This window comes from Phalacrocorax carbo, chromosome 1 (genome assembly GCF_963921805.1).
Source record: "Phalacrocorax carbo chromosome 1, bPhaCar2.1, whole genome shotgun sequence".
Classification (NCBI taxonomy): domain Eukaryota; kingdom Metazoa; phylum Chordata; class Aves; order Suliformes; family Phalacrocoracidae; genus Phalacrocorax; species Phalacrocorax carbo.
This window is the reverse complement of record NC_087513.1, coordinates 213,993,492-214,020,536: the sequence shown is the minus strand read 5'-3', so window position 1 is coordinate 214,020,536 and position 27,045 is coordinate 213,993,492. Positions and strand designations below refer to the sequence as shown.

Below are 27,045 nucleotides of genomic sequence, written 5' to 3'. Positions count from 1 at the left end.
TTTTTCCCCAAGATTTTCTGAGATGAGCAGAGGCAAACTGCACGCAGTGCTCTGCACGGATGGCAGCCTGGATAGTTTCAACAGCGTAACAAGGTGGTCTGGTTTAATCCCTGTTCATTTCCTATAATTCTTAGCAATGGACATCCCTTTTGGACTCAGCCCTGAACCTCTGTTTTTAAAGCATTATTTGCACTAGCTCCATGATCCTCCCCCCCCAAAATAATTAGTGTATATATATAGTATCAATTCATATTTATATACAAAGAAATAATATATAGTATGCAATATACAATATGCAATACACAATATATATATATAATATGATTAATATTAGTAACACAAGGTTAATATTATAAAATTGTAGAATTATGGGATGGTTTGGGCTGGAAGGGTCCTTTAAAGATCATCTAGTCCAACTGCCCTGCCATGGGCAGGGACATCTTTTAACTAGATCAGGTTGCTCAGAGCCCCGTCCAACCTGGCCTTGAATGTTTCCAGGGATGGGGCATCGACCCATGGGCTCTCTGGGCATCCTGGGCCAGTGCCTCACCACCCTCAGGGTTACTAATTTCTTCCTTATGCCCTATCTAAATCTACCCTCTTTCAGTTTAAAGACATTGCCCCTTGTCCTGTCCCTACAGGCCTTGTCAAAATGCTTCTGTCTTCCTTATAAGCCCCCTTTATATATTGAAAGGACACAGTAAGGTCTCTCCCATAAAGCCTTCTCTTCTCCATCCTGAACAACCCCAATTCTCTCAGCCTTTTGTCACAGCAGACGTGTTCCATCTCTCTGATAATGTTCATGGCCCTCCTCTGGCCCCGCTCCAACAGCCCTGTGTCTGTCCCATGCCCAGAGCTGGAGGCGGCGCTGCAGGGGGGTCTCACAGAGCGGAGCAGAGGGGCAGAACCCCCTCCCTTGCCCTGCTGCCCGCGCTGCTGGGGATGCGACCCAGGGCACGGTTGGCTTTCTGGGCTGCAAACGCACATTGCTGGGTCATGTCCAATTATTCATCCACCAGCACCTCCAAGCCCTTCTTGGCAGGGATGCTCTCCATCTCTCCATCCCCCAGCCCGTATGTGTGCTTGGGATTGCCCTGACCCATGCGCAGGACCTTGCACTTGGCCTTGTTGAACCTCATGAGCCTCACATAGGCCCACCTCTCAAGCCTGCCCAGGTCCCTCTGGATGGCATCCCTTCTCTCTAGAGTATCAACCACACCACACAGCTCGGTGTCATCGGCAGCTTTGCTAAGGACACATTCAACCCCACTGTCCATCACTGCGTGATGAAGCTATTAAATAGTATTGGTCACACTAAGGGCCCTTGAGGGATGGCACTCGTTACTGCTTTTCACTTGGACACTGAGCCATTGACTGTAACTCTTCTGATGCATCCATCCAGCCAATTCCTTATCCACCTAGTGGTCCATCTAGCAAACTTGTATGTCTCCAATTTAGAGGTAAGAATGTTAAGGGGGGCTGTATCAAAGGCCTTACGGAAGTCTAGTATTAGTACAGTATGTTACTAGCCATGCTATACCAATTATAGTATATACTATATTAATAATAGTGTCAATAATGACAGTAATATTTGTATATGGTATATTGGTAAAGTGTATCCTATAGAATGTATGATAGTATGGCCCTTAGTGTCACACATGCCTCTGGCCAAGGCGAGCCCACAGCAGAGTCCTCAGGTCCAGGTTCAGGATCTCATATGTGCTGCAGATGTGAGGTGATGCTACTCTTGTCTAAACTAGGGGGTTACAGGGGCTGTGCTGTAGGGAGGTGTCTTTCCCCAGGTGTCTTTTTCTTTTAAAGTAGATATAAATGTCTTGAAGTGGGGGGGGGGGGGGGGTGGGTGTGTGCTAACTTTTAACTCTGGGGAAAAAGATTTGCTCTTGTGCTTAGGTTTTATGGGTGATTTGGTGTCTTGAGCTGGGGCTCACAGGTGCTGAGCTGCTGATGGGTAGGTAAGGCAGCATTTGTCCTCACCCTACACACACCAAAGTGTATCCCTGGAGCAGATCTATAGTATGAAATTCACTTTAGCAGCTGCAAAACACATGGTCTGGGTTCTAGTATCAGGAAAAACCCTAACCCCATCCTAAAGGCTCTCATTGCACAGACAGGACACCCGAAGCTGTAGGAGATACTTGGCGAGATGCAGGTAAGATGCTCTGGAAGCTTTAAAGGTTCTGCATAATTCAACTTAATCCAGTCATTAATTTCCCCTTTCCCTCCCCACTCTGAATCCATGCTGGGAGTCACCAGTAAGAGATGTCTTTTTATTATAATCCTTTTATTTTCCCATTGCTTTCCTGCTGCATATACAGACAGTACTTAAAAATGAGATCACCTTCACATCAGGCATGTACCATGTTTATTAACAGCAAAAAAAGTATTATCTAGGCTTCACTCAAGACTGATTTACAGGATAAATAATTGCTTCAAATTACTTAAAAAAAACCCCAACAAACCCCAAAGAATAAATTAATAACTTAAGTGATTAGCTGTCCACAGTGATTTGAAAACTTAATAACCATTCAAACAGTGACACCACAAGAAGACACGTACTGTACAGTTTGCCACAGATTACTCTTGTCCTTCCTTCTACAAATGGGAAAAAAAATTAAAAATACTCCTTTTTAGGAACAGTCATAGGCTTTGAAACACACAAAACATCCCTGCGAATTGGCTGCCGACGCAATGGCTTCAAAGCCAGGGCCCTGACCCCCACCTCGCAGCAGGTTAAGAAATAAATGGAGAAAACTACCCTAATTTGGCCAGGTCTGTTCCCACTCAATGATGCCCAAAGTCAACGGGGACCCATTGACTTCGCCAAGGGCTGGGTTGAGTGGGACATAACTACTCTAAAGGTTTGGTCCTAACCCTATGGGATTCATTGGTGGGCTCCCCATGGAGCCCAGGGTCCTGCTCCCTACCCCCACCACGTGGGGGTCAGCCACCACGTCCAAAGAGCTCTCAAACAAAAGGTGGTGTTTTCAGGGTCAATGTGGCAGCTGAATGCTGAAACTGTGCAAATGGCTTTTCCCCCCGCCCCCTCGCTCAGGAGAAAAACCTGCCAAGATTTTTCCACCTTGGTAATTACGAACGAGGGTTTTTTCATGAGTTTTGCAGAGAGGGATGTGCAGTGTTGTGTGTAATGCTGGGCATGGCAATGGGGTAGCACTGCACACTGCCCAGCTGTTGCATGCAGACTCAAAAGAGCTCTTTGCATTATTCGATGTAAATTCATTCTACCTCATGCCACGTCTGTGGGGTTGAGAAACAAGTACTAAAAATCTTCATTTCACAAGCCGGAAAGAAAGCGGGATACAGAGAGTTCAGATGAACCCCTTGTCCCACCTGAAGATAAAATCTCGTGTCACCCAAAGAACGACAAGAAAAATGACGGCTTCTTATCTCCTGGTCTTGGGGCAAACCCCTCCCATATAGTCAACCCACTGGCCTACAAATGCACACATTATATGTTAGCAATGGTCTGCACTGAAAATTAAGAGTCTGCTGATTGGAAGCAAGTCCACTGAGAAGCTCTTTTAGCTCAAGAGATAGAGCCATGTGGTCCAGCTGCTGCTCAAGATGTTACTGGCCAGTGTTGAAATTTGGACACCATGTGCCAGGATAAAGTGGCTGTGGCTTGGCAAGGGGAGAGCTGTTTGGTCAGACCCTGCTACATATCAACTTTTTGAGAGAGCAGCCACTGATTAACAGTACAGCTCTAAGAGTTGAAAACAAGGAGATAAAATTACGACTACAAGGATCAGACACCAAGGACAAGCTGATGGAGGGATGAACTGCTCCAGGCTAAGGAGAAATCATGACCAAAAGGTGCACAAGTCTACCTGCAAAAGCCTCATTAACAGTTGCAAGATCTTTGCGTACACGTGGGCAGGTAGTGCTTTCTGGGCAGAGAAGAGAGGCACGCAGACTCATCAGGGGCCCTAAACTGCTTTGTTGGGTCTTGTGGTTTGATGCTGGACTGGTCCCTCTGATTTTATTGATGGCTTTTTGATGGCTATGCACGTCCTCTGGCTCAGTCCCTGGCTGGGGTTGGGATTAGGCTCTGCTCTTCGCCCTTCCTGTTACAACTGGAGCTTCTCCATAGGCACAGCCCCGCTGTACCTGTCTCATCCAGATAACAGCCCTCCAATACAGAATGGGAATTACAGTGCAGCTGTCAACTTTTACATGGAATAGCAACATCACCGGGTGAGAATACAATGACAAAATGCAAGCGTGACTTGAAGAAACCATCCCCTTATTCCTCTTCCAGGCCAGGAAGATCAGACAGGACCTGGGAGCTACCTAAACATCTTCCTACTGAAGCCCACCACCACATACAAGCTGGGTATGGTCAATGGGTGGCCAGAAGGAGACAACTCTTCCTGATATGCTCAAGGGACTGGGACTGCAGAGTGCAGAGGCTCACATGGGGCTCCAGAGAGCCCTGGGTCAATGTCTATCCTAACAAATTTAGAGGTTCAAGCTGTCCCGCAGTTGCTTGGACTGTGTCTGTGTCCTGGATGACATGGCCTGTGCCAGCCACCCCTCTCCCAGGGGCAAGGGATGGCCCCAGTATGGATTAGGCCACCTTGCTTGGGGGTATGCCCTTAGGGGTGAGCTGTGCCTTGCCACGTGGCTTCATAGCTGAAGAAGAGGCCCTGGTCCTGTTTGGGATGCTATAGGACTCTAGGTACTGCCTTTGGCCCCTTCCTTCACATGGAGGAGTCCCCACTCAGCCCCAGCAGCACAGGGTCTCATGGTAAATCAGGAGGGGAGAGATGTCTCTAATCCCAGTCCCTGCTCCAAGCAGGGTCAGCCATGGGGTCTGACCTTGCTTAGGGCTTGATCTAGTCTGGTGCTGCAAAGCTCCAAGGACGGAGATGGCACAACCTCTTGTGACACCCTGTGAGGCTGTGGCATTGCTGCCCCATGATCAGCCCAAGGGAGCCCCAGAGCAAGGTGTCCCCCCGCATGGCCAGATCCCCACCACCGTTCTGGTAGGGCTTCTCCTGCCCAGATCAGAACTGGTCACATGGCCTGGGTTCCCTGAAAGCCAGAGTGCTGAGGAATCATGTTGTTGGGCAGGGTGACCCCCTCGAGGTCATCTGAGTAAGTCCCAAGAGTGGTGGGTCCCTCCAGTACATGGCCTTCACAAAGAAAAACTCCTCTCCACAACCCAAAATCTTCTCTGTAGATCTGACTTGAGACTCATGCAAAAGGAGGACATAGTGAGGACCAAGACTCAAATCTTGCTGGCAAATGCTCCTGCTTCACTTCTCCCAACCCCAGGTTCCCCAACATATATACTCCTTGCCAGTGGGTGGTGGCCCTGTGTCCAAATCCATCTCAGTTAGCCCCAGTCAACCCAAGCCTTAGCTACCTTTTGGTTCTGGCTCTGGATTTGGCCCTGTCTGCCAGACACTCAGCTTTGCCCTGGCACAATCTGCACTCACACCTGTTTTTTCTTCCCTGACTTGAAACTAAGCCTAAGCCTGGCATCCATTTAGAGCTGGAAATGTATTTCCCACCAAAGACTCAAATGTAAGTTCAGAGGAAATCAGCTCCAAGGCAGCTCACACATCTCACCAGCCAGAGGAAACGTAAGCAGCAGTCACACACTTACAGCAAGGGATTCATACCTTTGGAGACTTCTGCTTTTTAAAACCACCAGCTTAGTGATTTTAAAGCTTGGGGAGAGCTTTGAGCCATGATCCTAGTACTTCATAAAACTAAATATTGAGGTCATAATGCTTGTTCCACAGACAACCCTTCTCCATGAGCACACACACATGCAGGCACATCCCTTTTCTTAAATGGGACCACAGAGCTGAAGAGCAGGCTCTGACGTGAAGACTCAAGCCATTTTAATTGCAATTAAAATGAATCATTTGCAATGTTCTCAGCTTCCTAAAATACCTATATCTAACAAAAGAGTCAGTCATACTTGAGCATCCAAGTATAGAGTGGATGTGATAAACTCAATGCCTTCAGGACAAAGTTCTTGGCAGTCCGTGTAATTAAACCAGCTGCTTTTCAATATGGTTTAAGACTAAATACTGCACAAACATTAATCATCAGGGACTGCTGTAATCAGCTCGGCAGCTATCAGGAATGACTGTTTCCACTGCAGCCATTGATTACTTAACGGCTTTCAGGAGGGGTTGATATAGTCATGTCTATATGGCAATTCATAGAGTCTACAGGCTGCTACTTAGTTTGGAGGGGCCATTTTCTCATCTTCCTTTGTGTCCACCTAGCAGTTTAGAGGATGAAATAGGAAAAAAACAGCTTCCCACCTGAGTTACATTCGCTTTTTAGTGGGGATGGGGAGTTCGTTCCCAGCCGGGTGAACGCACACTTCAGTGGGCTCTGGATCAGGCCCAATGATTAGTCTCCCCTGAGATGCAGTGATGAAAGGGTCTATAGAAATACGAAGCACTGCACTCTGGTCTTCATTTCATTATCTCACCATGCAAGCGTGCAAGCCCCCAATGAGAGGCAAAGGCCCTTGCAGGCTGTAACACACTCCTCGACCATCAGAAAGCATCTGGCTGTGCTAAGTCTTCCCCTTTGGGTCTTTTTTTTTTTCTGTACTAGATGATTATTATTTTTACCATAAGCATTAGAATATTTGCTTCATTATTTCTGTAAAAGGCCAACACTTCAATGTCTTTAAAGCTTTGTCAGAGCTTTTCCATTAATATCCTTTCCTTTCATGGAATGTGAGAAGAAAATGTAAACTGGTGTTCAAGACTTATTTTACCAGCACACAGCCCTTAAGGGACTGTTATCCTATCCCTGTGTGGGTGACGTCTGGCCCTTTCCAAACTCAGGCCAAGCTTAAACAAATGTGTTAACACTTAAGCATCAATAATCAATACAACTTGGTGGTGTTGGTGGAATGTAGAGCCCATGGCGTTGGGAGGGGTTCAGCTTGCAGAAAGAATAGCTCCAGCTGTTTAATAAATATTATTACCTAATCTTTCTAATGTCTCCTTTGTTTGGCTTTCGGTTTGCGGTTGGCCTGTTTATCCATGTCAATGCTTGCTGTCTGGCAATCAGGCTGCTCCATGGCAATCATTAGTCCTTCCTGTTTTCATGAGATCATGAATTATTATCTCTGCAATAAACTGTCTCTTCCTTCTCAGCTCTCTGCGCCTGGCAGCTGCCTGGGGAGCAATCCCAAAGCCTGGACGTGTCAAGGATGCTGGCAAGGGGCAACAGCAGATTCGCATCCATAATTAGAGCCTAGGGTCATTAACGTCAACAAGTCCCATTTCTGTGTTGAAGAAACATTGCTGAAAATGGGGAGAAAATATCTAGTCCAGCCTCAATATCGAAGCCTGGATGTGTCAAGGATGCTGGCAAGGGGCAACAGCAGATTCACATCCATAATTAGAGCCTAGGGTCATTAACGTCAACAAGTCCCATTTCTGTGTTGAAGAAACATTGTGGAAGATGTGAAGATGTGGCCCCCGCCACAAACCAACCATAGTGCTACATTAAAACTAAAATTGAAACACCTTGCCCTGTCTCTCCTGACCAGCTTCTTCCCAAGTCTAAGGCCTCACCATCAGCCAACATTTCAATTACTCTATTCCTGTCTCCAAGATACACCCCACCAGACCTCCTTGCCCAAGACCAACCTCTGCAGTACAGCATCTACCTTCTCATCCTTGCAACAGCCTCCCACTCCCCCCTGTCACTCATTCTTGTGCCAGTCCAGATATACAGGGTTTCCAGAGCCTCCCTGTGCTCCTCGTACTCAACCACAGAGGCCACGGATGTACGACTCTCACTCTATGGGCTTCTTTTGGTGCCACAAAGGGCAGATTTTGGTTCTGGGCCAGATTCACAGGCAATTGGTTTCAAATAGGCGGTGGGTTAGGGCTTAAATTCTGTCATCCAAAGCCAATCTCTCCAGTCCATTGACTTTGAGAGATGCTGGAGAGCACCAACAGCAGAAGATGTCCCAACAAACCTTGCTGTTTGATGCATGCGTGCATGTGTGTGAGCATGTGCAGGCATATATGTGTGTGTATGATAGGGCAAGTCCTGGGCTTCCAAGTCAGGTCAATGGGACAGTCTGGATGCTCTTCAAGCTCCTGAAGGTTAACAACCACAACTAAAAAATGGGGGCTGTCCTGCCAGGAGGAGAATAGTCCTCAAAGGTTTTGAACATATTATTTACAAGATATGGGACAATGAAAATGATTTCAAAAGGAATGGTGCTTGCTCAGTTTTGGGTTTGGGAGGAGGCAGAGAGGAGAGCAACCATAAAGAATGAGGAATCGGAGCTGGGGAATGACGTCCTATGAGAGATGCTGCAAACCTGCATGGCATGGTTTGGGGGTATGGTATGGAAGAAGACGGGGAGAGATGATGCAGTGTTACCACATACAAGGTGGCTTTAACAGCTGTAAGCAAAAGATGTGTAGGGTGAAACCTGGTATTGCTAAGTCAAAGTTCCTGGATAGCGCATCCAGCAGCTAAAGCACAAACCTAGCCACCGAACATAGTTGGGCTTTATCACTGGCAAACAGTATCTGCCAAATCTTCCCCTGAAATTAAGTTTCTTTTTGTCTTAAAAGGAAAAAATAATGAAGATCCCCTCCCCTCTGCAGACAAGTCTTAGAAACCCAGCCCAAGTGGAGCTGGCAGCCCGGTGGGGCCCCAGATGGGGAAAACTGCCGGGACATTTGCTTGTTTCACTGCCTGCCCCAGATGCTACTGCTTCATGCTCTTGGTGGGCTCTGAGGACTGCCGCACGTCGGTCCACTCCTGCATGGTGCTCTGCAGCGCTTGTGTCTTCTCCTTGTCCACTTGCACGTAATCAACCTTCTCATCCGAGGCGACCGACGAGGTGGAGGGCTGTGGGGAGAAGAAACACGGCCACCGCCTGGTCACTGATCAGCTCCCTGCTCTTCCCTCTCACTCCTTCCCGCAGCGGCACTGTGGGTGCTGCAAGTCCACCGGCACCTCCTCTGCTTTCCTGCAGACTCATAGCTCATCCCCCTCCCTCTCACCTCCTGAAGGGTCTTGGATGAAAGATTTCAGTCTGCTCTGCATCTTGCTTGCATGAGACTGCAGTGCAATGGGAGGGTACAAACAACACCTGGGTCTCTACCTTCCCACCAACTCTGGGACCTGTTGGTTGCAGTTGTGGTATCTAACTGCTGATATTGCAAATTCAGTGTTGTATCTTGCACATTTTCTTGTAAAGAACTCAAGAACTCTTATAGGTACCCACAAAAATCCCAGCTCCATCCCTCTTAGCTGTGCTGGCTCTACACACCTATGGCACCAGATCATTTTCATCCCCAGAACAACAGATATGTTTGCAGGTTCACGCAGGAGGCCTGCTGAGGAAGGAGGAGATACTTTTTTTCCATAGTTTCTTGAATCCTGGAACTTCGTCTGCCTCTACAAGCAGAGGCATCCCATTCCCAACCCATCTTCTCCCCACAGCTCTTTCCCACCAAAGCGATGGCTTGATCAGTTCAACATAATCTCTCTTTTAAACACAGCTTCACTTTTTGAAAGCAGTTTGTACTTTTCCTGCCTAAATGGCGCCCTTTAAAATCACCTGACTGGCAGGAGACAAGGGCCCAGCATTTTCTGAATGAGGTCCTGAAAGTATCTCAGGTAGAAAACCCAAGTTAGGTTTTGGAGGACCTATTGTTCTGAAGGAGGAAAAAAAAATTCTGATACTTCTTGGGATACCTCCTACAGCTTTTGAATATACAATCTTCTGGTCTCACCAGTATCCCTGAACCCCTGCACATCCACACTTCTGGTGGCACTTCCAGCAAGGGTACAGACATGCAGCAGAGGCTGAGTCTGAACTAGGGTAAATATAACAGCGGGTCTGCAGGAAAAATCATGCCTCTGAGGTTACTGTGCCACTTGCCAGCCCTGCCCAGGGCTTTGGGCCATGCTGTGGCCAATGTGCATAAAACCCCTTAAAAAATGCATCACTTTTAATCAGAAGTTTATAAAATCCCCTGTACCTTTCTGTGTGGCCCTGGTGAGCTTGGCTGGAAGTCCAGGGCCAGATAATCCACACTCCCCGAACTCTTTTTAGGTGCTGGGCTGTTGGTGCCACTAGGAACAGGAGAAGCAGAAATGGGGTTTTGCTAATGCGGGAAAAAGACAGGAAAGATAATGAGGATTAAAATGGGAAGAAGGGAAAAAACAGGAGTTAACACAAATCTGGCAATGAAATGCCTCAGTGGCACTTTTAGAAGAGGTCTCAGCCTTACCTCTCTGGGACCAGGGTGTGCAGACCCACTGGGGGACTTGTATGTATTGTATATAGTGCTAACAAATATTTCAAGCTCATGGTCTTGATTTTATGTATTGGAGCAGTTCTGCTGCCTTTGTGCTGATTTTATTCACATGGCTGACATCACACGTGGGCTTCAGCATTTCCCAGGGACCACACCTCAGTGAGGCCCGACCAGCTCTGGGGTCTTCGCTAATCACAACCATGCTACACAGAGCACAGATTTCCTCTACCCCCCCACCCGCCTTTGGTTACACAGGGTCAAAAATATGCTTCAAGTCAGCAGCTTTGCAAAGAGAGACAAAATCCCCTCCCTGTAAGCAGTGCCACTCCCTGCTGCTGCTCTGATAGCCCCTGCCCTCTACACAAACATGATGACAGCAGCTATTAGGGGGAAGAAAATCTGAAAAAAATCAACTTAAATTAGTAAAATAGACTATGACAGTCCATAGACATTTTTATCCCCTTTTAATTCCTGGCAAAGTAGGTGATATATGTTCCTGCTCTCATATACAGTTAAAACCCCGACCGGACATGTCATTTTAGGAATGAAAGCCACTGTTTTGTGCATGTAGGGATGTACGTAAGGATGTACACCACACAGTGCTAGCTGAGCACTTCCATGTCATGAGCTAGGAATGTGTTTGCAGAGCTGGGAAATGTGTATGTCCTGCCAGGACCACGTATCTTAGCTGTGGGGCCCTTACCATTGCCACGTAGTTCTCCTCGCTGTCTCCCGAGTCAGTGCTGGTGATGCTCTGGGAGGAGACAGGGCGACAATATTGCAAAGAGCCGGCGTTGAAGCTCTGGCTGTAAGGACAAGGGTCAATACGTTAATGGTGGTTGAGGGTGCTGCTTGTCCATTGCCAAGGAGGGATGGGAGAGGGCAGCACCTGATGCCTCCAACCATCACCCTGCTTAGACCGGGCATGAGGAAGAGCTGGTGGCATTGAGGTTCTTCTAACCTGACCTTCCTACGGGTCAGAGATTCACTGGATTTGGTCTTTGCGGTTTTTTCTTCCTAGGACTTCTTAATAACAACACCTTGTTTGCTATGTACCCACAACTCTACTGCTATCAGCTACATAAATCAGGGTCCATGAACTCTTTTATCTCACAGGAAATATTTAATTGTGGAGGATGCAGGGCCAGCCTCAGTGGAGCTTCTCTCCTTCAGCCTCACCACAGCTCCAGGATTTGTTTACTGTGCAAGGCCCTACCTGATTTTTTTTGCTGGAAAACAAAACCTCCAAGACGTCGTCTTGCTTTCAATTGGCCAAATCTAATTATACAGAATAACATAATGCAATCAGCATCTGGCATTAAAGCTCACATCTTGAAAAGCTATTTGTTGCCTTGCAGTAAAGGCAGGGTCATATGATTAGCTGATAAGGGAAAAATCCATTAGCTTCTCTGGGGTTGGATGTCTTGTCAATCAAACCCCGCTCGCTGTTCCCTGATGCAGTGATTTCAGCACGCAGTGCTCATGCCCTGCGGTCAGTCTCCACACAATCCAATTTATTAGAGGAGTCATAGCAGCCACGCTTTGCTTCTGCCTTTCATTGGACAACATCAGAACACGAATTAGTAGCAGAACTGGAATTGTGCGAATCCTGTTATTTTTGGCTGGCAGACTTTGCTCTGAAGTGCTTTGGTTTCATTTTGCAGACTTCCTTCAGGCTAGGCTTTGCTTTCAAGGCAGTCAAAACACAGCTCAGTCAGACCCTGTGAGTGTCACCCTGCATTTTGGGACTATAGCGGGCTTTTTGGGGAAGAGCTGGATGTGAAATCATGCCCTGTGCCCCCAGTGCTGCCAAGTTGGGGTGGATCAGCTGGGTCACGAGTCATGGTGGACCACAGGTCCTGTGTCAGAGCCACAGCTCTCTGGGTGGTGTCAGAACCCAGAAATAGGAAATGTTTTCAAGGGTTCTTAATTAGCTGCTCAACCACATGCTGGGCTTTCATGTGAAATCCTGACCTAAACAAATTTATCGTCCTGCCACCAGCTGTGATGTGGGGAATATGGCTCTGGCTCTTGCAACACTTGACTATGCTCATGAGGGTCAAAGAGAGGAACACCTCTGCTTTGACAGCATCTGACCCAGCTCCTAAGTCTGGCCATGCTGTGACCAAGGAAGCCCCTAAGCCCTGAATTGCCATGGTGTGGCAGGATATTTTAGGAAAGAATTACTCCATAAATGCCCCTCTTCCCAGATAGTTTCTGCTGGTGCCTGATGGGGATAGGGTCTTGGGCAAGGCTTTCATCCCAGTGCAGATATTTGCATGGCATGACCCAGCTCTCAGCTCCTCTTTCTAAAATTGAAAAAGAACATATTGAGGGCTGAAGGGATCATCCAGCTTTTGGGGAAATTCTGCTCTGCATCCAAAGTCTGGGCTCACTTCTAGCTTGACTCAAGATGACCCATGAGAAACATGCCCCTTCAACAAAAAGAGATGGTGGGCTAGAAGAAAACACTGCAGCAAGCCAAGGCAGAAGAGCAACTGACATCCCCCTTACACTCAACCAGAGGAGATTAATCTGTAGCAGAGGTGACACCATGGCTACTTATGGCCGTGAGAGCAAGGCCAGAGATCTGCTGTTGGGGCAAAGAAAGAAATCATACCCCAGCCATTACTCACGTTGGCCTGGACCAGGATTTTGTGACTGGCGATTTGAAGGGAAGCTCATCGATGACAGTGTTGTTCCTCAGGTCCAGTGGCGATGGCTTTGCTGGGGAGGGGAAAAGCCTTTATTCAGAGGCAGCATGTGCCTATAATTTGGCATCCACAACTGGCATGAGAGGGTCCCCAACAACTTGCTCTTTGCTTCCCGTTCTGCTAATCAGTAACCCCAGCCCTCCTTGCTGATGACAAATACCCCCACCCAAAATCCCTGCACTCATTTATGCCAGGACTGGGGGAAATCAGTGAATTTCCCCTCTGAACCACAGCTGCAGAGTGGATGGGTGGCCCCAAAAGGGCAATGTCCCTCCCAGGGAATGGAGAGCTTTTAAAAATGCCCAAACCCAGAGTATAATAAGACTATTAATTAGGGGGCTGTGATAACCCATTAGATGGCGACAAGACCAGCTGCCTCCAACCAGAGCATTTCCTCATAAAGAATGGGAAAGGACATCTGCAGGGTAACATGAAAGCTCTTCTCATCATGGGTTGTTCATTAGGTGGAAGAGAAGACTGCTGTGCTCCAGCCCCAGCCCTCGCCTAGCATGTTGATGGGGTTAGGTGTTGACACCCTAATGACGGGAGCCCTTCTCAGCATCTTCTTGATGACCTGCCATGAAATGATCTGGGAAGGGATTTGGAGGATGTAGGCAAAGCCCTAAGGGAAGAGCTGTCTAGGTCCAGCCAGTAGGAAACAGTAGGAGAAATTTGCATCATCTGAATACAAGACAGAGATTTTGGAGTGGAGCATAGGGAGGGGTAAATGCAAAGGGGGTGAGATCCTGCCTGTGACACATGTTGCCTGTAATAGCCGAGAAGGGTTTGACATAGGTAGCAAAGCACACCCCACATAGGACTCTACTGAGTGTGCACAAGGTGACAGATGTAGTCCAAAGTATTACAGGAATAGAAGGGTTTCTGGAAAGGTTTGCCCACAACCAACCATTCTTACCTTTCCGGTCGGGTTTGAGGTTGCGGTTGACTGGTGGGGGTTGGATTTCACTCAACCGTCTGTGGCACTGTGCCATGGCTCCTCCTTTATGCACGGGGAGGGTGGCTGAGGACAACCCCACCAGGTCAAAGTGATGCGGCCCGGGGCTCATAGGGATGTAGAGATTTTGGGCATTGTCGTTGGCTTTCTCAGTGTGGATCAGGGGCGAGGAACCGGGGTTCATGGGGACGTAGTTGTCCTCGGAGTCAGTGCTGTGGGAGCGGGCCACTGCTGCCTTGGCTTGCTGGGAGACAAGCAGGCGGATGTGCTGTGAGCATCAGACACTGGTCAACCCCATCCCACTACAAAACCCTTCATCTCATCATCACCGAACACACACCTAGGGTGGGACTAGCTCTAAAGTCTCAGCAGAGAGGGAAGGGATAGTCTATGCCCTCTTTGGCCATCAGTTTACACTGAGAGGGTCTACCTCCACTGTTTCCAAGACACTGCAACATCCTGAGTTCAGGGGAAGGTCTCAATCACCCAGACTTGAGCTTCTTCTCATGATCAGTGAGCTGCTGAAGCATGCTTAACCTAGAAAGTAATTTTTCCCTGGGCTCTGGCCATGACTAAAATGCAATATGAAAGGCTGCTTTAATGTCATTTCCAGCTCAGGAAATCTTAGAAAGTACACAGAAGAGGTTGTTTAGGCAACATGTTATTATTCAGCTCAGCAGCATCCCAGGCTTTGGAGAAGCCAAACCCCTGGGCACTTATTTTGGGTCAAAGCTCCAGGCAGATACATTCTGTGGAAGCACCCAAGCAAAGCTCTGCATGCAGTGCTGCATTAGGTGGTTGTCCCTCCATCTCTACCCTGCAGGCCACCATGGTTTTAAATGAATCAGTAATAAAACCCTTCTTTTCTTGCCTTAGCTCCGCCGGACTGGGCTGTAAGGTTCCACCTGGAACTGACTTATCTCTGAATCTATAAGGTGCAAATGGTGCCTATAGCAAGGTGGCCAACACCAAGGCCAACTCACCAGGTAGGAGTTGTACCCATCGTTCATCGACTCGACTGACTGCACAGCACTGCTGCCTCCATGCGGGGGGTATTCATACGTCTCACAAGAAGAAGCTGCAACACAACCACAAATGCACAATGTGTCCCAGTGCAACTGCTAATAAAAGGGGCCCCTGAAAACAAAATCCAGGTACTGGAAGGGTGTTCTCTATTCTTGATGACTGAGAGAAGATGTGGTTATTAGCCTGTCACAGACTCCCTGCTATGCTCCTTCCCAATTAGCATCTCCCTGATGTGACAACACAACTGCACGTGCTGCACGGACCTAACCTGGTTCTCGCAAAGTGCTGCAAGATTCCAGGGGTGAAGGTGCCAGATGAGGTAGAACATGGTGACAAAATTGGGTTAAGGGAGAGCTCTGTTACAGCTTGCTCGGCAGACCTAAGGGCTGGCAGCCTCTGGTAAGGGGAGGACACAGTGAGGATGGGCTGCTAAGCTCTTAGACTTGTCTATCTACTGCTGAGCATGGGTCTGATCTCAGCCTAAATGTTGGTATTTAGGTAGGAGGAGATGGAAGAGGCATTTCAGGGAGTTGTGTGTATCATTTACAGTTTCCTCTCCAACCACTTCTTCTAAGTTACTTTGCAACTATCTCACCCTAGGCACAGGATCTGGAAAGGGCAAGCTCATCCATGGCCCATCTATGGCCAATGGGAAGGGCATCTCTGCTGCACTGGGTGTGTCGGGTCTTGAAGATGTGCAAAATTATGTTCCTGTCTGGTGAGCAGAACCAAGGTAGCTCCAGGCTGACAAGCATTCTGATAATCCTAGTTATGAACTGAACTAAAAGCAAGCTAAAAATAGCCCAAATCACCAAATTCTGGTGAAGGGCTGTACAGGCAAGCAGGTTTGGGATTTTGGTCCAAGGCACAAAACAGCCAAGAGCCAGCTGAGCAGCTTGGGTAGGAAAAGCCTTGGGGATGCCTCTCCGTGCCCCTTGCATACAAATACCAGGGCTAGATCCTGACTAGGGAGACCTTTTTTGTGTTCAGCCTCCTGGGTGATGCCAACAACTGCCCCAGCCCTACCACAATCCAGTGGGACTGCCCCATCCAAGGCAGCTAGATAGGACAAAGCCACCCCCTGCTCCCCACACCCAAATTCACCTCGGTGCAGCCTGCTGTTCTCCACTGCTGGCAGTGTGTTTCTGCGGGGAATGGTGGCTGCCATGGGGGCCAGCCCTAAGCTTTCACTGGGCTGGGGCCGCTGGGGTGGGCTGCCCCACTGTGGCTCTGTTTGCCCGGGTTTGGGGGGCCGTGGGGGTGGTGCGGCAGGCGAGTCGCTGGCAGCCACGGCCAGAGCATTGTGGTTCTTGTCCAATGTAAATGTCCTGGGGATCTGGTAGATGGACAGTGGGGTGGCAGGGATGTCATAGGAGTCCGTGGAGAGCTCGCCAAACTCCTTGCATAGAGTGTTGTTGGGAGTCTTGTAGGTGTAGACCTCCTCGTTATCCGTTTCAGAGCTGGTGAAGCTCGACTTGGGGTGAGTGTAGGAACCAAAGGTGCGTGGGAGGTCATATGCACTGTCCCTGAAATCTGAGTTGTGCCGGCTGGGTTTTGGCAGGCTGTAAAAGCCATGGAGCTGCCCACTGACCCCGTTCACGCAGTGCCCGTTGCCCTGTGAGAGCTTCTGGACCGCTGTATCACTCCGCATGAAGAAGGCGGACCTTGTGGCTTGGGAGAAGCTGGCACTCCTGCAGAGGAAAGGGAAAAAGGGCTGAGATGGGGGGAAAGCCTGTTCCTGGGTACACCAAGCTCTTCTCCCCCTATTTGTAACCTTCCTGACCTGTATTGCCCAACCCCAGTGTGATGGGAACATCTCAGACCACTCCAAATGTGCCCACAACCCATTTTGTCCTGAAACACCTTCAAAATCACCCAGTCTTGGGGTGGGAGGTACATGTATCCAGCTCTATGGTGGGGCTATGGGCAGGCACAATTCAGTCATAAATTACTCCAAATGGGCAATTTTCATACCAACTGACAGCCACCCCATCAGCATCGTCATCGTACGTCGGCTGCCCGTCCGCAGTGCAGGAGGGAGGCTTACTCTCACCTCTGCCTTACAAACATGTTTGAGAGGGACTGGAAAAATTCCTGATGGGGTTTATTTCAAAGCCTCCAGCCACGCCACTACCTTTCCTTCTTGCAGGGCAAGTGCTGGGGAAGCAAGGGATTTGGGAGTTGCAGCCCTGATACCAGCTGCAGATAGGTAGGAATGAACCTCAGGGATGAATTGAGATTTATAAAAACCCTTGAGATCCCCCGGGTGAGTTAAGCCGTGTGGTCATTAGGTCCATGCCTTGCTAATGACTTCTTGATTTGTATTGTGGTCATGCTCAGGGACACCAGCCAGGATGGAGGGCAAGCACTGGGGAGACCTCAGTCCTCTAACAACTGCTCATTAGCCACCGCAACTCCACTGATTCCCTCCAAGGTGTTTCATCTCCTGCTTTATCCCTCCTGCTGCTTCCTCTTTCAATGCCCCAATGTTGCAGAAGATGATGAGCCCCATGGCTTTGGCCTTCTGCACCTGCGACCCCAGCAGATAGTATTTTCTTGACTCAAGGGATGATTGAATTGACCACTTGGTCTTTTCTCTTCCCCCATCTCCACGCCCATCCCACAAGACTCAGGGAAATGCGAGCATTGCTATGGAAGCACTGGGACACAAGGGCATGATGTGGCAGTGCTGGACTTGGGTGATGATGATGCCTTCCTCCAAGCCACATGAAGCAGCATGGAAGAACAAAATACCACAAAGCTCAAAAAAAGGGTTACACTGCCGCGGAGAGCTAATGCACATGCACCAGGAGAGGGTGACAGGTAGTCTTGGGCTGGGTCTTTTTGCTTGCAGAGGTATAACCACACATGGGTCAGCCTTTTGGGGACCACGTGCTCACAGCCAGAAAGAGCTCAGACAGCCCCATTTAAACGTCTCCCTATGGAGGAAAGTCCTGCCTTGTATCAATCACCACGCTGGGAAAAAGTGAAATAGTTATTGGGGGGGTGTGTTGAGTTGCGGCAAATCACTGGGGAAGTGCCAGCCCTATAGGAAAAGCTGGAGATGTTGGTAACACCACTCCGGCGGGGTTGATGCTCTGCAGGGACAACAGGGACTCTGTTTCATGGAGCCAGCACGAGATGGCGCTCAGAAATAGGGCTTATTTGGGGAAAAAACAAGTGATGCTGTGATATGACAACTGAATCCCTGCTGCCTTTGGAGCTCAGTCTGCCTGGGAGATGTTTGGTCCTTCCAGCTGAGGACTTGAAGCATCTCATGGGTTAATTATTCAGCATTGCCCAACAATTAGCTACTATTACCCTCATTTTATGGATGAATAAAGTAAATGCTCTGGAGCTGAAAGGAGAGATTCCCAGCAGTCCTGCAGCCTGGCCCCATGCACTGGGAATTGATCAGGGTGATTATTTCTGGCTCAGTTGCAGAAGCTGCCACCAGCCAGTTTGTCTCTGCCCACCAAAGCATCGGTGTTTGCTCCTTCCTCCTCAGTGTCCCAGCCACGCTCGGGCTTTTGGAGGGTGGCTTTTAGGTATCCTCACAGCTGGAGCATCAGAGGGCCTTTTTTTAAACACTGTTCCATTAACTCCATCTGAAGTTAATTTTTCTGAGCCTTTTCTGTTTTTGTTTTTCGGGTAGGGAAAAGCAGCTGCAGCAGGAAAGCCCAGCGGAGGCTGCAGCCTGGGCTCTGCTCTCACCTCATGACAGCTGGGCTCCAACTGCCTCTCCCTCCCTCCCTCCTTGCCTCACTCGCGAGCCAAAACTCTTCATGCCAAAAAAACTCCTCGCTATTTAAGGCAACCGGCTGGGTCTGGAGGCGGAGAGCTGTCGCTGCCTCAGAAATACCACACCGTGCACCACAGGCTGCCGCGAAGCCCAGCGAGCTCTGGGCTACAGCAGGGATGAATGACAGAGCGGTGCAAACCCTGCCCATCCCTCTAGTTGTGGGTTTTTTTTTTCCTGGTTAAAAGCAGGAATTAGGGCTCCGTCTGCAGGATCACAGCATGGTCGAGGTTGGAAAGGCTGTCTGGAGGTCACCTGGTCAACACCCCTGTGCTCAAGCAGGGCCATTCAGAACCAGTTGCCCAGAGCTGTGCCCAGATGGCTTTTGAATGTCTCCAAAGGTGGAGACTCCACAACCTCTCTGGGCAACCTGTGCCAGTGCTCAGTCACCCTCACATTGAAAAAGTGTTTCCTGATGTTCAGAGGGACCCTCCCGTGTTTCAGTTTGTGCCCACGGCCTCTGGTTCTGGCACTGGCCACCGCTGACAAGATCCTTACTCCATCTTCTTGGCACCTTCCCTTCAGGTATTTATATAAATACCTTAATAGATTATATATATAATAAAATAAATACATTGATGAGATCCCCCTGAGCCTTCTGTTCCCTACGCTGAACAGTCCCAGCTCTGTCATCCTTCCATCATAGGAGGGATGCTCCAGTTCCTTCAGCGTCTTTGTGGCCCTTTGCTGGACTCTCTCCAGTATGTCCATGTCTCTCTTGTACTGGGGAGCCCGGCACTGGACCCAGCACTTCAGATGTGGCCTCACCAGTGCTGAGTAGAGGGGATCGATCACCTCCCTTGACCTGCTGGCAATACTTTACCTAATGCAACCCTGGATACCATTTGCCTTCTTGGCTGCAAGGACCCATTTCTGGCTCATGTTCAACATGGTGTCCACCAGGACCCCCAGGCCCTTTTCTACCAAGGTGCTTTCCATCTGGATAGCCACCAGCATATATTGGTGCTTAGGGTTGTTCCTGTCCAGGTGCAGGACCTTATACTTCTCTTTGATGAACCTCATGAGGTTTCTGCTGGCCCATTTCTCCAGTCTCTTGAGGTCCTTCTGGTGTATCAGCCAATCCTCCCAGCTTGGTGCCATGAACAAACTGGCTGGGGCACCATCTGCCCCATCACCCAGATCATTAATGAAGATGTTAAACAGGACTGGACTCAGTATTGACCCCTGGGGTACACCACTAATGACTGGCCTCCAGCTAGACCTTGTGCTACTCATCACCACCCTCTGGGTCTGGCCATTCACAGTTTTTAATACAACCCAGAAAGCCAGGAAAGCTGGAATGTTGAAAGGTCGCTGAGATGAGACCATCGCACAGAGCTTCCTCTAGCTGGGTTTTGCAGACCTCCAAGGATGGAGGTGGGCTGAGCCTCTCACCCCCAGCCCTCCCTCAGCTCTCCCCAAGGTTTGCTCCCAGGCAGGCTACAATACCTTGCGGTTTCTGACTTTCTGCTCATACACTGGTGGAGGAAAAGGTAGTCTTGAGGGGCGCTGGCGGACAGGGTGCTCTGGAGGTGGCTGGCAGGCGAGTCAAAGGTGAACAAGGTAGGCTGGCTGGAGTGGGACGGCGCTGAGGACTTGCGCTCTCGCAGCAGGTGATGGCTGGCACCGCTGAGCTCTGCTGGGGAGGACCGTGGCGCATGGTTCATGGAGGCGATGGTCCTCAGGGTATCTGTGAGGGGTAAAAACACACTGGTGAGCAGCTGCACGCAGCGACCCCACAGCCTGTGTTCCCAGGATTTTCCTTACTTAAACGCTCCGGCATTTATGGAGGTTGGTGAGGTTTGCTTATAGCTCTGATTGATGCATTCAGCAGCAGGCTCCTCTACTTGGAACACATGCAAATATAGGTACCATGTAAGGAAATAAATGTTTTAGCATATTTTAGAATTTTATCATATTTTAGAATCCAATGCTTAGTGGCTTGCAGGGATGCCTGGAGGATTTCAGCCCAATTCACAGGGAGGTCAATGGGTTGTTAAAACCTGGTTAAAAAGGAAAAGGAAGAGAAGAGCTTTCATATCGCAGTTTCTGCTTCTGTCTTTTCTTAGACACCTTTTGTAGGTGGCTTTAGAGATGTGATTTAAGTCATCCCTATCCCTCTGTGTAACGGCATCACTGCTATCTTTTTCCAGTTGGGTAAAATGAGGCATGGGGTGGGGCTATGGATAGACATAATGACAGCAGAGATTAAAAATATTCCCACATTCCCCCATTCCTCAAAACAGTTCCTGCTGTCTTCTTCTAGTAAAATGGGATGCAGACCGAAGGTGTGACTCCTAGTGCCTGCTTCCTTTGCTCAAGGAAAAATACACTTTAAAATATTAAATTAATTTCAACTGAGATTATCCCAGAGGTCAGGAATAATCACCCGGCTACTCCAGCCCCCTAATAACTGTGTTCCGAGAATTTGAACCAAGGGTGAATTTTTACAGCCAAGCTGTAAACCTCCAATACAAAAAAAAAAAAAAAAAAAAAAGAAGAAAACAAAAAAAACCCACCAAAACCCCAGAAAACCCACAACCTGCAGAATATTTCGGGAAAGCTGATCCATCTCTGGATGCAGAGGACCATGCAGAAGGCCATGCAGGGTCTCCCTGCTATGCATGCACTTCTTGCATGTGAAAAACACTCATTGTCGTTCACTGAAATCACCCTTTATAATAGTGTTTACTCGGTGCTGATGCAGAATGCAGAGAAAAAACCCAAACCCTAACAAAATGGCCTGCTCGACTTGGTGTCATGTGCAAACTTACTGAGGGTGCACTCGATCCCCTCATCCAGATCATTGATAAAGATATTAAACAAGACTGGCCCCAACACTGACCCCTCAGGAACCCCGCTCGTGACCGGCCGCCAGCTGGGTTTAGCTCTGCTCACCACAGCTCTCTGGGCTAGGCCAGCCAGCCAGTTTTTTATCCAGCAAAGAGTATGCCCATCCAAGCCATGAGCAGCCACCTTCTCTAGGAGGATTCTGTGGGAGACAGTGTCAAAGGCTTTACCGAAGTCCAGGTAGACAATATCCCCAGCCTTTCCCTCATCCACTAAGGAGGTCACCCGGTCATAGAAGGAGATCAGGTTGGTCAGGCAGGACCTGCCTTTCATGAAGCCATGCTGGCTGGGCCAGACCCCCTGGTTGTCCTGCACATGATTGGTGAGCACCCTCAATATTATCTGCTCCATAACCTTCCCCCATACTGAGGTCAGGCTGACAGGCCTGTAGTTCCCCAGATCCTCCTTCCAGCCCTTCTTGTAGATGGGCGGCACATCAGCAAGCCTCCAGTTGTCTGGGACCTCCCCTGGTAACCAGGATTGCTGATAAATGATGGATAGTGGCTCGGCGAGCTCCTCTGCCAGCTCCCTCAGCATCTTGGGTGGACCCCATCCAGCCTCATAGACTTGTGAGTGTCCAGGTGGAGCAGCAGGTTGTCAGCTGCTTCCTCCTGGATTATGGGGGGTTTATTCTGCATTCCAGCTCAGGGGGCTGAATACCCTGGGGTAACTGGTCTGACTATTAAAGACTGAGGCAAAGAAGGCATTTAGTACTTCAGCCTACTCCTCATCCTCGGTGGCAATGTTCCCCCCCATATCCAACAGAGGATAGAGATTCTCTTTGGCTCTCTTTTTGCTCTTAATGTATTTGTAAAAACATTTTTGTGATCCCTTACAACAGTGGCCAGGTTGGGCTCTAGCTGGGCTTTCACAGGGAACCTGCTGCAACATGGGGATGAGGGGGGATTTTACAGATTTCCAACTTCTTTTTTCCATTTCTTCCCTCAAATCCCAGATCCTCACAGAAATTTTGGGTCTGACTCGCTTACGCCGCAGAGAAATGAGTTCTCTGTGAAATGGCTGTTGTGGCTCGAACAAGGACCTGCTCCACACAGGGCAATTTTTCACCGCCTTCTGAATCGTGTCAAGATACAAAATTGATCTGTCTGCTGTTTGTTCACTGCTGCTACCTTTTTTTTTCCTGGCATTACTGCAAACTTGACCCGATGCAGAAAAAGTACATTAATAAAAGCCAAAGAGTACGGCTCGACTGTGTTGTTTGGTTTGTGCTAAACACAGAAAGGATCAATATTTAACATTGACATTAATGGTGGGGGATGAGAGCTTAAAACTCTGATTCCTGCCTTCTTTGCATGGGCATTAAAGATCCCTTGGTGCTTTTCATGGGAGTAAATGGCCATCTTGGTGTCTTTGGACAAAACAGTGCTTTGACCCTCATTCTTATTAAATATTTATCCCATAGCAGTGCAGACTGAACCCCACTGGAAAAGGCATCTTGAGAGCTCTATGAGTTCCAAACGTTAGTCCTAAATCAAATGATTTGAGGTCATCCAGCGTGGTAGAGCCCATACTCATGTTTCTATCAAAACCAGGGGGGCCACACTCAAAGTGCCTCTCAGGAACAGCCTCCCCGGTCTTCCAAACTCTCAAATCACAGCCAAGAATTGCCCATGACATTGGGCTTTGGCCAAGACTCTTCCAAGAATGGTGTGTGGATGGCAGGTTGGTGGTGTGTCTCTATCCCAGCACGAAGGTTGCCTCTGAGGACAATGGTGAACTGCGCTGGGTTGGGGTTCCTCTGCCCTGACCAGTCCTCCAACACTACCCCTGCAGGCTCTGCACTTGCCATTTCATGTGGAATGTGCATGGAAAAGCCACAGCGGGCCAAAATACACCTGGAAGTTAGAAATTACACCAATTTATTTGTGCCAACACAACCCAAGGGGAGAGCAGGGGCTGCATGGAGAAGACAGTCCCCAGCATCATGCTGGGGCACAGAAAATTCAAATCACAACACTTTGAGGAGCCCAGTGAATCCTGCACTGCCAGGAGACCCTAATTTTTTCCCAGTAACCAGTCTGATCTAGGGATACCGGAGAGCACTGCACAAAAGACACACTAATTGAAAGCAGGATGAATTACTCCGTGGCTACTCCGGCTGCGTAAAAGAAAACGGGGGACAAAGGGGAGCAGGCGGCAACGCTTGGTAAAAAGCACACCGTTTCCCTGGGGGAAGCAGTTCTATCGATATCTGCATTGATTTTCAAAATGAATTCCCAGCTTGCTTCCCACAGCGACCCGGCCACCGAGAACATTAGTGGGAGCCAATTCAGGGCTCACGTACTCCATTAGGTCTGTGAGATGAACTCCATAATAGCAGGTGAGAGATGGATTGTTTCACAGGGCTGGGAGGATAAATCCTGCGGCTGCAGACGGGGACTGCCAAGATTGCTCTGTATTTTTTATGTTGTGGGGTTTTTTTGCACTAGCAAAAAACGGCAGTTCATGCACTCAGGTCACACGGTGACAATGGGTCCTGCTGGAGGGCAGAAAAAGAGGCAGGAAAGAAAATTGAGGCAGAAAAATAGCATTTGATGACTAGTACATGCTAAAAGGAAAAGTCCAGACATTTGTGCTCTCATGTCGGCCTGAAGCAGAGAGAGGTCCCCGTGAGGGCAATGCATACAGGTTGGATTACAGGCCAGAGGTCCCAAAGCCATTTCAACTTGCCATGCCGCAGTGCCCAGCTCCCAGGTGATGAGGCCCAACACTCATTTCCCGTGTCCATGCAGGGTACTTAGTGAATAGCCTCCAGGGGACCCCATCCAGACGCCTCCAGGCATCGGTCCCACCCGCATCATGATCAAAGATTCTCAACTCGATCTGGCCACAAGCCAAAAAGAATGACGCTTCCTTATCCCTCACGGCCATCCACCTTGGGGCTATGTATAAACCTGTGTCCCTCCTTTATTTAACAGCATAATAGTAGCCTTCAAATCCCTTGGCTTTATGTTGAGATGTTGAGTTTATGTTGAGGGAATGTATCAAATACAGCCAAGGAGGGTTAAGATCCTGTTCCAGTTCCTATTGCCATTCCCAGGGGGACAGAGTTAAGGTTATGTTCTAGGGCCATGTGGGAAGTGTCATCTTAACCCCACGTTTCCTGGCCGGTTCTGCTCTGAGTTTGGGGAATTGGACTCTCACGGTCTGGAAAATGCGGTGTTGGACACCCGTAACTTAAAATTCCATGTCAGCAGCATGCCTTGCCTGCATACATCTTGCTGGGCTTGCGCTACAGCTGTTGTGCTGGTACCTGCAAGAAAGCAAGCCAGAGGCTCAGGGGGAACAAGCCAGCACAGCCCTGCAAAACCCCACAGTGCTGGGCAGGCTTTGGTTGGCCAAAGGCTCGGCACTCACTAGTCCAGGTTAAGGTGTGTCTTTTTGGCCATGTGTTGCAGCAAAGAGGGGAAAAAGCCTCTCTGCGACTCCATCGCCAAAGCAAAAATATGCAACTGTGAGCACGGCCGGCAACAGGATGGACTAGGCTGGGAGCCAGGAATGTTTTATGAATGTTTTCAATCCCCCAAAGTGGTATTTCCCTCCTTGCTGACAGCTCTGAATTCCCTTGCTCAGAGCGCTCGACTATTGCTGTGTGCACATAGCTTCACACAATGTTCCTGGGCTTATCGGAGTGAAATAATTACTCAGCCTCCTTTGGAAATTGTTGCTCAGAATGGCCTTTTTCACCAGAGCCGCGATGTCAGCTTTCCCCACCTAAGGTAGAGGCTGGGACTACAACTCCCTATATCCCATGGAAATGAAATTATACCCCTGGGAGGGTGGTGGTTTTTGGGTGTAGCTAAATTCCTGCGCTCCTGTTGATGGTCACAGCAAAGGTGCCAGGTTTGCTTGGCATCCCTGAGTGGCACGAAATTCCCCATGATGCCCAATCCATGCTGGTAAGGGCGAGCTGGTGCAAGGGACCTCACAGATAAGGGCTCCTTAGATCTGACCTGGCAAATAAGGCCACCAAACACCTCGGACCACACTGCTGATTTCATGCCAATTATAACTTATGGCTGATGAGATTTTTTTTTCAGGTGGGAGTAGTAGAAATCTACTAGCAATAATCCCTAGGACGGTGGGGGGCAGAGCGTGCTCGTGTGCTATCTTCTTCCCCACACTTTGGAGCAGCTCCATCGTTTATTAGCAAAAAAAGGGGGAATCTTCTCCCATGGGAATCGGCCTGCACCTCTGCTTTCACTGCCAGCTCACTCCTCGAGCACAAATACAAAAAAATAATTAAACAAAAAAGACAAACAACCCTACCACAACAAGCCCTCCGTGTGCTTCTCCTGGCATGGAGAGAACAAACAACATGTCCGATGGATGAGTCACCGTGCCACTGTGCTGCCATAAGGCCCTGGGATGCCACGAGGATAAGCGTGGCACCCAAGGAAGGTTTATTTACCAAGCTTTCCCTATTGTCTCCGAGTTGGATGGCATTTGGAAAAGCTGTTGTCAGTCTGAGGATGCCTCAGCAGGTCACTGGCTAAAGGTTTCCTCTGTCAGGTTAGTTGGAAAGGGCATCTGATTTGGATAATTTCCCTTTTCTGGTTTCCATCAGGGTGAGGAGCTGTTTGCAAGGACACAGGTACCCTAATATTCAGTGTTGCCTGAATCTTGGGCGCCAAGCACTTTTGAGATCCCCAAAAGTGAGGGTGAGGATGGGTCAAGGTAGGACTCATCACAGCTGCATCGTCCACTGCAGAGGAGCTGAAGGGTGAGGACAAAAGGGACATTGGGCTTTTGAGTCTTTCCTTTCCAGTTTCTGATGCTTCTTTCCATTTGCTTTGAAAACCAGTTAGGACAGACTGGCCAAGGGAAGGGAGCATCACTGCTTTATGGACAGGGATCTGCTGCACAGAGGGCTAAGGGCATGGTTTCTCTTACCCAGTTTCAGCCATCTAAATGATGCTTAGCCTAAGCTGGTCCCCTTAGGATTCCTCTACCGACAACAGTGAAATCCCCCAATTATTTAAGCATCCAACACATGATGGGGACAATTACCCAAGGAAGAGTTGATGGGAGACACAGTGAGACAAAGACGAGTGGCGATAAATAGCATCGTCTCTGCCCATTAGTGTCAGTGCTCTGCTTGCATTTGTATGAAACAACTGAAAAATAGTGGTAATGCAGGAGTGTTTGCCTTTGAAAAGCATGGGAACAGGGAGGGGGAAAATCACAGTGCTGGAAAGTGAGTGAGTGAGAAGAGAGGGAAAGGAGCCAAGTCAGATCATCCTGACCTCAAAGCATTATGTATCTCAGTTATTTTAACAGCAATCAATTCTTTGAAGGACGAAGGGGCAGAAGAGACAGAGAGACTGCAACAGAAACGATGCAATGCTTCTCCCTGGAGAACAC

General features: G+C 48.9%; 1 protein-coding gene across 2 annotated transcripts in view; it reads right to left on the bottom strand.

The window, feature by feature from the left end:
- Nucleotides 1–2,366: 2,366 nt before the first annotated feature.
- Nucleotides 2,367–27,045, bottom strand: part of GAB2 (GRB2 associated binding protein 2) — a 99,065-nt gene continuing 74,386 nt past the window's right edge. For both annotated transcript variants that reach the window (XM_064441483.1, XM_064441484.1), the window contains exons 3-10: nucleotides 20,260–20,500; nucleotides 16,116–16,702; nucleotides 14,969–15,063; nucleotides 13,947–14,229; nucleotides 12,953–13,043; nucleotides 11,020–11,122; nucleotides 10,038–10,163; nucleotides 2,367–8,898 (exon numbers count right to left, since the gene is read on the bottom strand). In XM_064441483.1, the coding sequence (XP_064297553.1) occupies nucleotides 8,755–8,898; nucleotides 10,038–10,163; nucleotides 11,020–11,122; nucleotides 12,953–13,043; nucleotides 13,947–14,229; nucleotides 14,969–15,063; nucleotides 16,116–16,702; nucleotides 20,260–20,500 (1,670 nt within the window). In that variant the 3' untranslated portion in view covers nucleotides 2,367–8,754. The remainder of the gene's footprint in view (nucleotides 8,899–10,037; nucleotides 10,164–11,019; nucleotides 11,123–12,952; nucleotides 13,044–13,946; nucleotides 14,230–14,968; nucleotides 15,064–16,115; nucleotides 16,703–20,259; nucleotides 20,501–27,045) is intronic.